A 16622-nucleotide genomic window follows, 5' to 3' on the forward strand; every position below is an offset into this window, starting at 1 on the left:
AACTCCACAATTTTGTTTTTTCATATTTTTAAAAAAGAGCTTTAAAGGAGTTTACTAAAATTAGATCCATCTTGTTCGACAGTGACAAGAAGCTGCCGACACTTATTCCCGAACCAACCATATTGCTTAGGCTCGGAATCAGGTTCGGCTTCGGCCACTTCCAAACCTCCTCCTCCTACTAATCTACTTGTCTCTTCGGCTTCATTTACTCTGCTTCTTCCTACTTCTCCTTTATTTCTCTACAAAAAACTTTGCAAATTAAAAAAAAATCCCATGCAATTCATACAAAACACACAATTCATAGAATTCTTGAATTTATCAACAATTCCATAAAACTTTCACTAGCTACGATTTAGTTATTGAAGAATTTTCTGGGTATTTTATTCAAGAAAATTTCATAAAGCACTATAGTTTGTAGGCTATTTACAGTACCCAGCTAATTATAATTTGTACCTACTGTTCAGTTGTTACCAGCTTGTATTACTTATACTCTGTCAGACTTGTTCAGAATTCTACTACAGGTTCAGTTCTTGAAAAATGTTGCACGCAAAATCAGAGTCAGATGTAACAAGTCTAGCTCCATCATCACCTTCAAGGTCACCAAAGCGACCAGTTTATTACGTACAGAGTCCTTCAAGAGACTCACATGATGGTGACAAAACATCCATGCAACCAACACCAAGTTTCAATAGTCCAATGGAATCTCCTTCACATCCATCATTTGGTCGGCATTCTAGGAATTCATCGGCCAGTAGATTTTCAGGCATATTTAGGTCGTCATCCGGCAGGAAAAATGGCCGGAAAAGGAATGATAAAGGGTGGCCTGAGTGTAATGTGATTCTTGAAGAAGGGAAGTATGATGAATTGGATGATGATAAGGGATTAACGAGGAGGTGTCAAGCTTTGCTGGCGCTTTTGGGGTTTGTTGTTTTGTTTTCTGTCTTTTGCCTTATCATTTGGGGCGCTGGACGTCCTTACAAAGCTGAGATTACTGTCAGGGTATGTTTGTTTGTTCTCGTAATTAGAGGTGGATTCAGAATTTTGAGTTTATATTTTCTAGTAAGTAGAAAAGATAATTACTGAGTTTTGGGATAACATATTAAGGGTTTGTTGGTTAAAAATTGAATTATTCATGTATTAAACCACCATAACTAGTACTAACATGTTTGGTAGCATTTTAGTTGCTATGTATAAAATTCAGTACACCAAATATAGAGCCCGTTTGGATTGGCTTATAAGTTGCTTATAAATTGTTTTCAGCTTTTTTGAGTGTTTGGCTGGCCAGCTTAAAGTCATTTTGTGCTTAAAATAAGCTCAAAAAAATAATTGGGCCCATTTGACTTAACTTATCTAAAGCAACTTATAAAAGTTAGACTACCCCGACTTATTTTTTTTTAGCTTATAAGCTGTTTGCAGCTTATAGGCGTAAGTCCATCCAAACAGGCTCATAATGATTGGTTACATACATATACTTTAGTTATGAGGGAATTTATATATTATTTTATGCATGATAGAAAATGAAATAACTAATCCTTTCAAATACTTGCATAACTTCAACCAGCAACCAAACGACCCCTTAAGTGCGTTTCTCAACACAAATATAAGATTTTGGCAAAAGCTACTCGTTTTACTAAAAGAATACTCTAGCTAGCCGCATCTACTTGTAGAATGAATGAAATTTCTGATTTTTTTTTAGGGGGAAACTAGTGTTTTGTCCCTCTGTTTTAGAAGTTCTTGTGTTATACCACAAGTTAAGAGACATGGGTGATATCAGCTGTTGGCCAACCTCTAATGGTATTACATATCCTCATACAACCTCCAATCTCATCTATCATGACATTTCTTTACTGAACTATAAATTAGTAGCAGCGAAATCCAAAATTGACATGGTTATAAGTCAACAAGAAGTACTCAATTAGCATTCTTCAATGGAAATCAATATTCCAAGAATTCTTCTCCTCACGATGTTAATTTTTTTTTAGTCAAAAGCTGCAAGCGGAGACTAGGAAGGAAGGCATTACAAAGCCAGCAACTTCGTTTCAGTTCTAGCAAGTTGACTAACTTTATCTTTGTGTTTTTTTTTTCCAGAGTTTAGCTGTAAATAACTTCTATGTCGCTGAAGGTTCGGACTTCACTGGAGTTGTAACTAAGATGGTGACAGTGAACGGGTCGTTGAGAATAAGCGTGCACAATCCTGCTACATTCTATGGCATTCATGTTAGCTCTACCCCCATCAATCTCGTTTATTCAGACATCGTCGTTGCTAGTGGTCAGGTAATCTCATTACATATTTCTTTCTTTCATTTTATATTTTTTTTGGTAAGGATATATCTCGTACTTGGCGTTCTTCCTTCTCGCCGCTAGTCGTTAAGTATGTACGGACGAGTTGGACTACATATGGACAAGTTAAAACAGGTTGAGTTAATAAATAGATTGGGTCATAAACCCCCCAATTTTTGGGTGGACTAAAATGAATGGGTCAAATGGGACTAAACAATTGTTATAACCGAACTCAAAATCATTGCATTTGGGTGTTTTGTTCTTTTATAAGTTTATTTAATTACTAAACTAATAAAAGTTTTTTTCTTTTATTTATCATGACTATTATTAAACAAACAACAATAACTTATTTTTTAATGTTTTGATAACTTTATCTTATGAGTCAATTTGGGCTACATCTGCTGTCCAAATTGACCTAAGCTTTTAGATGGGCTAAGATGTATTATGCCCGAAATGAACTATCAATGTAGCCTGGGAGGATTTGTCAGGTTATGTTTTTAGGGGGCTAAATGTGACACCTCTGTGTACGAGTTGTGTAGGAGTTGCCAAATTCACGACTGGAAATGTTGCCAATGTCATTTTAAAACTCTGTATTAAGGATGTGGAGAAGACGGAGAAACAACGCCAATTAATAAAAGTTGACCTATTGCGCGTCTTGATTACCTTCATATTCTTTTCTTTTGGTTTCGCAGCTAAAAAAATATTTTCAACCGAGGAAGAGTAGGCGTACCGTGCTGGTGAACATAGAAGCGACAAAGGTTCCCTTGTATGGAGCTGGATCAAGTCTTGATGCATCGCCTAATGGTGGTTTTAAAGTTCCATTGAAGTTGGATTTTGAAATCAGGTCGCGTGGAGATTTGGTGGGAAAATTAGTTAGAACAAAGAACAACAAGGAAATCTCGTGTGATTTGGTGATTGACTCTACTAGCAACAAACCTATCAAGTTCAAGAAGAATTCTTGTGTTTACAGCTGAAGAAGATATGAGTTTGCTTCATTTTCAGTTTGTGTGCAGACAACTTCTGTAAAATTTTCTTCTTAGCGAAGTTCAATTTCCACTTTGGGTGTGGCAAGCTTCAGTAAAATTTCTCCTTTTTTTTAAGCAAAGTAAGTCCAATTTTGAGAACAATATCATGCGAATAAATTAGAATTTCCACTTTGGTGTACATATGTAAGTTTGTTATGAATGATCAAGTGTATTCAACATATCATCCTATATTTTTGTATAGTTCAAAACTTTCTAGCTCCTGTAGTTAGTTTTCTTTCTACTTTTAACATTTTCAAGAAATGTAAGATTAAACCTGCCCAGTTACTCCTCTCCCTGAAAATTTGGACTACCAATGTTCATTCCTTTTATCTTAAAATGATGATTTCAATAAATAGAGGCATTATACAAACAAAGGGAAACTTTAAATAGGAAAAATTAAGAGGGTTGATGGGAAAAGTGTCCAAGTAATACAATTTTATTGTTACATCTGATTTTAAGTAATAAGTTTATTTTATTAAAATTGGAAGAGATGTCATTTAAAATTTTCAATTGAGAGGGGTTAAAATTGGAAGAGTCTACATTCTTGAACCTTTTCTCCATTAAATGTAGTACCTTTTTCTCTTCTTTTCTTAGTATGCAAATTGCACATTAATAAAAATAATACCTTTTTATTATTTTACTTTTATGCAGACAGACAAACAATAGCATAAAAAATGTAAATGGAAAGTACTTAAATGAGGATAACAAATATAAAGAAGACGGGGTTTTAAGACTTCCTACTACTTCATTCTTAAATAAGAAAATGTACTAATTAAGTAAATGATGGAAAATTTACTAATTAATGAATTGGGAATGGAACTAGCATTTTATAGGTTACCTTTTTTTGAGCAACTACACAGAGAAACTCTTTTAATCTGTTATAACTAGTATTCGTACCTCTTTTTTGTTGCATTACTACAAACCAAGAATATATGTTCGGATGTTTCGGAAGCATTCTTACAGAAAGGCATAGATTGTCACTACTAATTCCAACAGAGCGGAGATAGTTGTTTGATGGTTATCTTTTATGAATAACAAAGACTAGGGAAAAATTAACTTAATTCAGGGTTTTGAGCTTCCAAATCCATCAAAAATCTTTGTTATTTGAAACTGGCCAGCATTTGTGTGAATGATAACCTGATAAGCAGAACGTGTGGAAAAAAGACCATTTGAAGATAAATCCCATATGTGTGTATATCAAATATTTTTAGAATGGGAATGAATATGTGTGGTAAATATACCAAAAAATAGATTCATTTCTTTGTTATTGTCATTTGGATTACAGTTATATGAATCAGTACCTCCACTTTCAGGCTTGAACTACCAAAAACAGAACTACCAAAAACAGAGGCAAAATTAGGTCAGGATAAATAGATTTGGGATTGAAACTCATGTCCGCAGTATTATAAACCAAACCAACGGTGAACCTTCCATTACACAAAGTGGCAATCGACAATGTCAAAATAGATAGAGAACCAAACAGCAAGAATAACAACTATGGCATCACCAATGTCAAACATCGTGTATGTCGAGACCAAAAAAAGAGGTACTGCATTTACACTAACAATTTAAGTGTTTTCATTTTATAAGTTACCAGATTTTCTATGTTGATCGAAATTCTAAAAACCATTTCTCATGTTGTTCAATGTCCCCTGCAGAAACTGTAGGTTGTATTTTATCTATAGCTTCTAGGAAGTCATCCATCATAACTGGAATTTCCGAAATCTCAGCCTCGGATATGTTCTTAATGTCATCTGGGTTTTTCCCTGCTATATTACGTCTCATCCCATTTAAAGAAGCATCTCTGCATATATTTGTTAGATCGTCCCACTGTAACCTTCTGTTCTTCGTGCCACTTGGTCAATATCCAGGCCGGGAGCTAACTGGCATTCATGTTGCAGATTATTAGTATCAACAAAATTTTCTGTTCAATCTCAAGGGGCAGTAATAACCGGAGGCAAATCTAGGACGGGGTCTATGGTTCAACTGAACACATTACTTTCAGCTCGAACTTTGTATGCAATGCGAAAACAAATTAAAATTTACACAAAATGTTACACGCTCAATTTGGGCCCACTAACTCTAAATCCTGTAATTGCCTCAGATGATAGCAGTTGTCCAGCATATCCCATGCGCAGAGAAAATATTTGAGTCTGTTTTCATGTCATGATGTAACAAAAGTTTATGTACAAGGCCTCATTTATTTTCATTAAGATTAAGACGTCTGAACCTAAATGTACATCTTGATCTGAACACTGAATGATTAAGATGTTGTCTCTTGATCTGAACACTGAATGATTAAGACTGTTTGTTTTTCAACATCTAAATGTGCAAAATGTATTTATTTAAACATAATAAATATACAACTCAAATAAAAAAAAAACTAAATATTAGAACATAATATAAATGTAATAAAATACAACTATTATTTGATAGGAAAATGAAATATTTATGTTCGCTGGTGGTGGTGGAGATGCTTTGTAGTGGTGGGGTGGTGATACTTGTGATGGTGGAGGTAGTTGGTGTTGTAGTGACTGGCGCGCTGGTGGCGGTTGGTAGTGGTGGTGGTGTTTGTGATGGTAGAGTTGGTTGATGTTAGTAATTGACGGTGGTGGTGGTGGCGGCTAAAGAATGTGTGGTGGTAGTTGACAGCGGTGATAGTTATGATGGTTGATGTTAGGCGTATTTATACGCTTAACCGCCGTATTTTGCCCATATTGTACCTTGTTTAGAGGACGAATTAAGCTAAATACACCTAACTAATCATTGATCTTGCATTACGAACTAACACGTGTGTTGTTGCAATTAGGTACTTTGCGAGGAAAACGTGGTGATTTGGATGAAAATGGAAACGTGTATGTAAATTGTCTAAGTATAAGATGGCATCACTGCCACGCTGAGCTTAAGCCACAGCGAGACAACCACACACCATAGCACTCGCTCAACGAGTGATATGGTCCATGAGTGAAGAGTGCGAAAAAATGACTAAGTGTAAAAAGGGAAGACCACCTCGCTGAGCTCATGCCATAGTGCAAGACACTCACGCCTTGACACTCGCCCAGCGAGTAAAGGAAGCTGAAAATGATTCCAAGGAATTCTTGCTAAGTGTAAAATGGATCACAAGTTGCACTGAGCTTGTGCCATAGCGCAAGACACTCACGCCTTGACACTCGCCCAGCGAGTAAGGGAGGCCAAAAGGACTTCGCTTGAAAAATATTCTAAGTGTGAAATGATCCAGGGGTTACGCTGATCTTGTCCCATAGCGCAAGTGTGATGCGACTCAGGACTAGCTCAGTGCGTGAATATTGTCTGCGGGAATAATTTTGCAAGTTCTAATTCGTTTTGGACAGGCCTTGGAGGGTTATTTCCCAACATTATAAATAGAAGCCTAGGCCGTTGTTTAGGGGGTTCGGACGTTTTATTTCGCAGAGAGCAAGGAGTAAGGCTTATCATCGTAGGATTTTCTCTTTCATCTTTCTTTATTTCATCTTTTCGTCAATTAAAAATGAAAACTATTTGTTGTAATCCGAACATGAGTGGCTAAACTCCCTTGTTCTGGGGTTATGGCCAAGCCAAAGTATGATTGTTTATGAACTTGAGTTGACATTTACTATATTTATCATATGAGTTACTTACTTAATCTTATGCACGACTATTTTACTGGTTCGCAATCGGTAGGGTACATATTTGATTCTTAGATTGAACTCGAGAGAGGAATACTAGGATAGAACGAAGATTAAGTAGAGTAGGATCTTAACTGTTACACCTGCCGTTTTGTTGCAAGGAGATTTTGGCTTATTGGCTGCGTGTACCTTCAGTTCGGTAATCCGCACCAGAGTTTTAGACATGAAATATTTTACTTTGTATGTGTACAGGAGTATAAGTATGCATTCTTGACATTACGAGGGAATTAGTGTCACACCCCATTTTAACCCGGAGTCAAAATTAGGGATACGACGTATTGGTGATTCCTATTTTTGTTTTGATTTTAAGGAGTCGCCACCTAATTAATTTAACGGTGAATTAGGACACCTAGATGTTTGACTAAGGCAAAGTTAAACTAAACCTTTGTTAATAGTCTGCTTAACCAGGATGATTCTAGGTAAGGGCTCCATATTATCCTAAAGGGAAGGGGTTAGGCATCCTTTAGAATCCGTTAACTTACGGTTATCCGACCAAACTTCGGTTAATTAATTGAGAGTAAATATAATGTTTAAATTCACAAATGTCGTTAAAATTTTAAAAGGAAAATCATATTAGTGAAAATAAGATTTATAGAAAATATAATATAAAAGAAAACTTAAAATGCCATTTTTTTTAAAAATAGGACTTATAAATCGCTAAGACTTTAAATGAAAGTAATAATGATGTCATTTGAAATAATACTTGTAGAAAATATGATGTATTACCTAAAAGAAAATTTTAAAGGCTATTTAAAATAAAACTTGGACACGCTAAAGCCTTGAATGAAAAATGTAATAATATTCTTGAAAATAAGACTTGCAAAGATATAAACCTATAATCTTTTAGCAAAAATGTGAACTTTAGACAAAAACTTTGTATTATATTAATATGGTGATGTAAAAATACCTAAACTTATTTTCTTTAAAATGTGATGGATAGGGTATGAGTTTAATTTCTTTTATATTAACTATACATGGCTAAAAGAAGTGTATTATTGGATAAACTTTGAAAAATTATTCATAGAATGTATTTGAACTTATATTTGCATATTAGTGACGTGTTGAAATTTCTAGGATAGTGAGCATAAAATATGATTCTCTTAACTCGAAAATATATAGTCAAGCTATTTTGCAAATCAATTACTCTAAAAAATAAATACTAGATGTCGCAAACAGTTTTGACATAAAAGGGAAAGAAAATGAAGCTAATGGAATTAATTGATCTTTCTTAAGTTTAACTACCCTTTCACTAAAGCTAACCCACTAAATTCACTAAAGTTCACCTAAATTAAGAAAATAAAAAAAAGCAAAATAAAAGTTAGTCACATAATACAAGTTAAATGCAACAACATAAAATAGAGGTGTAAAATATAATGAGATGGGCTTGACCCATTTTGAGCTGCCGGGAACAGGCCGCTGTTGGGCTATGGCCCAGCTATTTTTTATAGACTGCTATGGCTGCTGCCTGTATTCCTGTCTATTGGGCTTTGGCCCAGAATTTTATTTCTTTCCTTTTGGGCATGTGCTGCGGACAGAGGGCTTGGACGGATTTCGTTGGGCTTTTAGCCCAAACACCGAATACGGAAGAAGAACGAGTCCCTCAGACTCGTATGCGATGTTCATGCATAAAACGGAAGAAAAAGATTAGTATATAATCGATGAATAAGGTCAACATGTAAAATATTAAGCTAAAAAAAACAGATCAGTAGATTATGTATAAAGTATGTATATTTAATATATATATATATACCTCATATATATACGTTCATAAGGATGTATTGAAGGCTAATATTCTTATATAGGTGTTTACTAAGATATACTAGTCCTATACATACTTATACATAGTCAACAGAGGGAAGGAAAAAAAAGAAAGTATTATGAAGCTTCCGATGCACACAGTCCAATCCTTAGAAAACAGCAATTATTAGGCTCATAACCATAACTGTGAACAATACAGCCATGAACAACCAATAATACAGCCATGAGTAACAAAAATTGCAGCCAAAGAATATAACACTTTGAACCAGCCACTAATTATGGCAGAAAACAGATTTCGAACACAATAACAGATGGTACAATTCGACAGCCGCAATGCCTTGAACGAATGACAAGATTTGTCTTCACAACTAGTCAAAACATTACTTTCAAAATGTCACAACAATCAAACTAAGTAAAGCAGCCACACATACATCAAGGCAGAAACACAGAAGGACTGAGTTGGCCTATCCAGGAGGAAGCAAGAAGATGCAGAGGTGTTCGTTACAAGTTTTAGACCCATTTTATTAGTAAATGAAAGTATCCATAAGGTGCAGTCTTCAGAAAGGTTCCGACAAGGGAAAACATTTGGAACAAAGCATCGTTGGTTTAAGGGAATCAGCATAGACTCTCACATTTAACAACAAATCCGCGCTTAAACAGACATGTAACACAACAGGCCTTTTCTGGGTTAAGAGCTACCATGGTGATTATTTAGCAACTTATACGCAAAGGGAAGAAAAGGGTGAGGATAGCATATGGGCAGGTTGAGATATTAAGATCAGATAAATCGCTTTCAGGCATGCAAACAAGTATCGCTCTTTCTAGACAGTAATGCCATTATTTAAGATAGTCTAAGATGATAGTTTGAGGCAGCTTTAGGATAATACAAAACACTTACTGAGTTTAAGAGGGATATTATGGTATTCAGGTCCATTTTTAGTTCATAATCTACATTATTGACAAGGCAATGCACTAATATTTACAGCAAATATCATCACTGCCAGTGGCTTACAATACTAGATCTATAGCAAAATATCATCTTTTAACTGGAGGGAAATATATGATTCAAACAGGACATTAGCTACAATAGAGTTATTGGACCTTGCACATTTCAATTTTTATGCTTCAGCTCTGTGCATTTTCTGTACATTACACAGGCAGCATGATCTTATGTGTAAGTATTCCTGAAAAAACCTATTTCTAACTACATGAAAGTTCCAAATAGCAAATTAACAGAGAATCCATATTCGCAATGCAACATTCAATTACAGGGGAGTATTCAAAACAATTCAAGCCAAATGACTGCTAAATAAGTCCAGCTATTCATCCACCAATGAAGATTTTGTAAGAACTTAGGCTGACTCATTACAGATTTGTAAACAGGTGAGTATTTAAGCTAAGTAATTTGGCCTTAATGAAAGTCTCGACATAAGTAGGAAAGACAAAGTAGACATAAATCCCCTATGATGAAATAACCAGAGACTTAAAACTCATTTTAGTTCCTCAAACCCAGCATTTACTAATTCAAGCTATGATACAAGCTTCTCATTTTAAACCAGATTTAAAGAAAAAGAAAGAAAACAGTGTTCTCCTAGGATCCTACAGAGTATTTAAAGCAACATGTGAGTTAACAAAAATAAGGAAGCATGAGCAAAGGTAGGGGGGAACTGGCAGCAAACAAATTGTATATTTGATGACCATAGGAAGTCTGTTTCATCAATTTACATCACACATGTGCATAGTTATAGCTGTGGATTATCTAGCTTCCAAGATGCTTAAGGATTGTTGAAGCCCAAGATAAACACATAATCACCTTGACACACCTTAGTCAATTTTTAGTGCAGGCCAACAAAGTAACTCTGGAAACATACGGGTTGTACACAAACCTACACCAATGATAGCCTACTCATTTTTACTTGAACTATCATGGAACTATCTCCATTTTCTTTAGCAACATCAAATCCAATCTATGTGAATTATCAATCATGTGCATACCTAACATTAACCCTTAAATATGCAGCAACAGTCACTACTAATGGATTAAAACACACATGAAGTCTAACAGGGGAGATATTACTACTAACATCATATTCTCAACATAACAGGGCATTGAATCATTAAACAAAATGATAGAGAAATGCAGCTAACCGAGACTTTAAACTAATTAATATATGAGACATAAGTTAAACGGGCATAGTGCTGATCAAACTAATCATTTAGCATGCTTAAATCCCAAGAAACCTAAACTGATATTAGCATGTAAGTAGGAATTAAATACTCTTTAACATGACTAAAGTTAGCAATTAGGACAATATGACCAAACAAGACTAACACTTAACGTACATCTGCCCGATTCATACTAACACTTATCATAACTAATTAACTTAATGCGGATAAACAAAACAAATAAAATGCTAAAAATATACTAAAGGAAGGAAGTATGCTGACCTTCTTCGGGTGCAGCGAAGTGGGTACGGGCTTTCGATCTATGCTCGAAACACTATCAAAAATCCGAGCTTGAATCCTTTTTGACCCGAAACGATAGTAAAAGCCAAAATAAAAAGGACGATTTTTGGTACTTCGACTGAATCTTAAGAAATATTAAAAAATTGATTACGACGACTATTTTCTGGAGAAGTTGAGGCGATTCAAAAACTTTGATTTTTAGGGGATTTCTGTGGTTAATACAACTTGTTCTTGGGGAATTTCATGACTAAAAAAAATTGATTCTTGGGGGTTTCCAATCCAAAAAAATCCTTTACTTCTTGAGGTAACTTCGTGAACCCGAAAAATCCCCCCTTTCAACTGATTTGGAGATGGATATTTATAAAGCGATTTAGGGTTTCTTGTGACGAAAAGAGAGAGAGGAGCGGGGGGAGACAAGGGAAAGTGGGGAATAGAGAGAAGTGGGAGCGGGTGTGGGCGGCGGTGGTGGGGAACAGGAACGAGTGGGGGGGGAGCGGAGGAGAGGGAAGAAAGGGAAGGAGAGAGAGAGAGGCGAAGGAGGCGGCGATGCGGGTGAAGGGGAAAGAAAGAGAAGGAAAGGGTTTTAGGGTAAAAGAATAAGGAAATGGGGTTGGACCGGGTCGGGTAACGTGGGTAATGGGCTGGATCAATTTTTGGGCTGGGTATTAAATGAATGGGCTGGTCCGAAGTGTTGGTTAATTATTTGGGCTAGGATGAATTAAATTGGGCTGGTAAATTAAAATGTGGACTGATTTATGAATTGGTCCGAAAATAGTATGGATTGATTGGGCTACTGCGTTTAAATAAAGACCTACTTAAATAACTTGCGTTAAAATATTACGTAACATAAAATATGCAATTATTAGTGCTCAGATAAAAAATGGCGTTGTAATAGCCGTGCAATAATATTTCGAAAATCCACAGTAAATAAACACTATTATTTAATTATGCAAAGATAAATGCGATGCGTGTGCGTAAGCTGGTAAAATACCGAAATGATAAAAATTGTGAATTATAATGATATTGGTAACATAATAATAATAATAATAATAATAATAATAATAATGATAATAATAATAATAAATAATAATAATAATAATAATAATAATAATAATAAGAGTAACTGCAACAGAATAATAAAGTGCCGGTATTGATGAGAAGTTGATAATTTAGTAAAAAATGACTATATATATATTTTAATTTTTCTAAAAATATTAGAGGCGTAAATAGGTATTTTGGAAGAGAGGCGGGACAAAATTGGGTGTCAACAATTAGAAGTGAAACGAATCGAACCAGAGCAAATCGGAGCAGTTCAGAAAAAACTGTTGAAACCAGTCAGCGTCGACGGCCCAAAGGACGACCGTCGACGAGCCGTCGTCTGGCACTGTCGATAGGGTTCTGCAATCAGGCATCTCAGGCGGTAGTTCGACGGGGCATGTCGACGGACCGTCGACCCTGCTTGTCGACCCTGTTGAAACCAGTCAGCGTCGACGGCCCAAAGGACGACCGTCGACACGTCGACGAGCCGTCGTCTGGCACTGTCGATAGGGTTCTGCAATCAGGCATCTCAGGCGGTAGTTCGACGGGGCATGTCGACCCTGCTTGTCGACCCGCGGATCTGGAATTTTCCAGCCCTGATTATAAATATAAGATCTCACGTTTTTATTCCATTATTCTCCCAAAAACAGATCCTACATCTCTCTAGAACTCTCCAATACCCTCCCTCTATTTCTATAACAAATCTATACCAAAAACCAAGATCAAAAGCAAAGATTAAGAGATTCATGTACTAGGAAGCCTACTAGGGTTTGTGAAGATTAAGAATTTCTTTGGTATTCAAGTGGGGGATTTTATTCTAATGGAGTAGATTGACTCAAGACTTGTTCCCAAGTGATTAAGGTGAGTTTTATGTTTATTTCATGTTATTGAGAATATTGAGTGGTTAAAAGACTTGGATTATGGAAGAAAGTAGAATATGAGGTTAAATATGGAAATAATGGTATGTTGGGTAGTAAGTTAATGTGAATCATGATTCCTAGTATGAGATGAATAAAATCTCGTTATAGATGATGCTAATGACGTTGAGGAAATGTTATGTGAGGAATAAATATGATGTTGTATTATAATTATGGTTATGGATACCCTTTAAGGGGAATTGTGAGAATTGAATAATGCTTAGCTTAAAGAGGTTATTGATTAGGATATTGTGGGTGTTATTGTGGGTGTTATTGTTGATGTTTGGAAGTTGTTCATTATATGGAAGAAGTTGTTGAAACAAAGGAAATGCTGCTCAATTTTCATTAGCTGTTAGTTGCTATAGCTAAGCTTAAGTATGTTTCCGGTTATCTAATCTTAGTACGAATTCTCTTGAATGTAGACCCGTAAGCTTGGAAAGAGAACGTTAGCTGTTAAAGACGCAGAGGTATGTGAGGCTAGTCCCTTCTTTTTCTAAGGCATGATCCTTACAATGTGACTTTCTTATCTTTCCATGACTTTCTCATACTCCGGAAAACTATAAGCCTATGACTATTAGGAACTACTTATGAGATAAAGATAAGAGATATGTTATGAATATGATAATGATGATGATGAGTCTAAGTCAAGAGATTCTAAAGCTCATGATATGATATTTCTACGAAGCTAATGATCCTTATACGATTCTTTGATATTGTTCATTGTCGCTAGACTCACCTTATAATGCTAGTTCTTTCAAGGTGAGACATAATGACTAGTCCATAATGGAATCGGGAGTCCTCGACCTTACGTCACCCCGATAGAGTTGTAGCTTTTACTTGATTTCTTATGCATGCTTTATGATAACTATATAATGATGAGATTACACCGTGCCTAGATGGCCGGACATGACACCGCTAAGGCGGGCGGCTTATGATTACACCGTGCCTAGATGGTCGGACATGACACCGCTAAGGCGGGCGGCTTATGATAACACCGTGGCTATTCGGCCGGACATGACACCACTAGTGGGCGGCGTGACACGATTACCCCATACGCGGGCTAATGATGGTATTGATTTAGACAGAGTACGTATGTATATGTGATAAGTTGAAAAGTTATCTTTTCTTCTTATGCTTTCTATATTTTCTTATTATGCCATATATTCCTTACATACTCAGTACATTGTTTGTACTGACGTCCTTTCTTTTTGGACGCTGTGTTCATGCCCACAAGTAGACAGGGAGGTGGCCCAAATTCCTAGGAGCTACTCAGCAGATTTACAGGAGCACTCCCCTATTCCGGAGGTGCCATTTTTGATATATTATTTTGTATATATATTTGGGCACGACGGGGTCCTCTCCCGTCCTTATGTCTCAGTACTCTAGTAGAGGCTCGTAGATACGGATGTGTGGGTATTTGATGTCTTATGGATATGTCAGTGTATATTTTGTATATCATTTTTGTAGCCATGAGGGCTTATGTATATATATATGTACTTGTTGCCTTCGAGATTGTGTATGTTCAGGTTCGATATGATGATTAGCATATTGAGTGGTGCTCGGTAGTCAGTTTCGGGTACCCGTCATGGCCCCCTAGTCGGGTCGTGACATTAACCCTGGGCATCGGGGAGCGGATTTGCGTTTAGGATAGAGATATACCTAGTTCACCCTACTTGGTTGATATACAAGAAATATAAATGCATTTGTGTGAATGTTCATGACCATAGAGATATAGGCGTGGAAGTAATACGAATAGGTGACTAGAGAACTCGAGATATTTATAGTCATAATATTAACCCTGTCAATCAATAACTCTATAAAGAATAAAGTCAATGAAAGTGAGTACGCAACATGAATACTAAAGTGCCGTAACACTAGAATGTTCTTCTCTCTCTCTGTGGTAAACTCAAGTATCAAACAACATTCTTTACAAATTATTCGCATAAATAGTTAGTTATTTACTTTTTGCATTAGTTTATAAAACAAAACAACCATTCTCTTTCTTACTTGCATAATCAGGAGTAATAGTGAATTCTCGTTGAATCGTTGATCATAAGTCTCTGTCGATACGATATCCGACTTTAACAAGTCACTATATTACTTGGCGACCACGTACGCTTGCATGTGCGCTTGAAGAAACAATGGTAGAGGTGGTGATAGTAAGGATTGACTGCAGTGGTGGTGTAGCTGATAGTGGGGTGGCGGCGGCGACGATGACGGTGGTGGCGGCGACAGCGGTGGCTGTTGATATAATTATAATGATGGAGGTGGCAGGTGTGGTAGCGACTGACAGTAATGGTTGTCAGAGGTGGTTGGCGACGGTGGTGCTAGTGGTGGTTGATAATGATGGTGGTGATGGTTGTGAATGACAGAGGTGTTCAGTGGTGGTGGAGTTAGAGGGAGAGGCGGTTGTAGTGCGTTAGTAGGGGTGGGGTGGAGGGTGAGGGTTGGCAGGGAGGTTAGGAGGGTGGGGATGGTTGATAGTAGTGGTGGTTGTGATGGCAGAGGTGGTTAGTGGTAGAGAAGTGATGGGTGGAGAGGGGGTGGGGGTGGAAGTGGGTGCGTGGTGTGCGTGGGGATTGGGAGGAGGGGGTGGAGGTGGGGGTAGATCTGGTTGTGGACAAAGTGGTAGTAAAAATTATCCAATCAAAAATATCTCTTAATGATAATTAAGACTTTGTTCAACATCTTGATGATTAAAGCTTATTTAGATCAAATAAGTGCTTAGATCGTAATGTCAACAAATGCACTTAATGGCCTAAGGTCTGAACCATTCAGATTCAGACCTCCATTAAGTGCAGACAAATAAGGCCTAAAATTCATATATATTTCCAGCATCACCATTCCTTGTCATTCTAGTACCTTAAAAATTATGTTGAGATGTAACCAAAAGGTCTCTTATAATTAATTTCTTTCTTTTTTACATTTTTTCCCCTTTTATATATCATAATATTGTATTCCTGAGATCATGACAATCACTGAACTATAATATGCAGCAACATAGTATAGCTTACTTACTAGCTAGTTCAAATATTATGTATATGTATATTTTCTTCTTAAGTCTGAAAATTTTCAGTGTTTAACATAAGTCATTCCTTTTATTGACTTTGAACATTGAATCTATTCTTTGAGCAGATACATATGATGATAATAAAGCAGATGAAGCATACGGCTCTTAAAATCAGGAAGCGGGATGTAAATCCGCTTTTCTAGCCGCCTCCTACAGTTGTACGGTGAATCAGCAATTAGACAAGATCCAGCTATGGAACAGAACACAAATCAGAGTTACAAAAGCAAATATTGAGTCTTGACTAGGAATTTGAGGAGTAAAGTTAACCTTAGTGCCTCATCAAGATCCCAGGGGAAATTTGTTGCTGCCAAAACTGTCACCGGTTTGCCTGCAGTATTATTAGTGGAGTTGTTTATGATGGGAATAAAATAGACCCGCAAAAATA

General features: G+C 36.4%; 1 protein-coding gene across 1 annotated transcript; it reads left to right on the forward strand.

Annotated features, from left to right (window-relative positions):
• The first annotated feature begins 202 nt into the window (after window positions 1-202).
• LOC132633391 (uncharacterized) lies at window positions 203-3484 on the forward strand. Its single transcript, XM_060349783.1, has 3 exons — window positions 203-999; window positions 2089-2274; window positions 2973-3484. The coding sequence occupies exons 1-3, from the start codon at window positions 538-540 to the stop codon at window positions 3252-3254; spliced, it is 930 nt and encodes a 309-aa protein (XP_060205766.1). The 5' UTR covers window positions 203-537; the 3' UTR covers window positions 3255-3484.
• Window positions 3485-16622: the final 13138 nt, after the last annotated feature.

Source organism: Lycium barbarum, chromosome 3 (assembly GCF_019175385.1).
Source record: "Lycium barbarum isolate Lr01 chromosome 3, ASM1917538v2, whole genome shotgun sequence".
Taxonomy (NCBI): Eukaryota; Viridiplantae; Streptophyta; class Magnoliopsida; order Solanales; family Solanaceae; genus Lycium; species Lycium barbarum.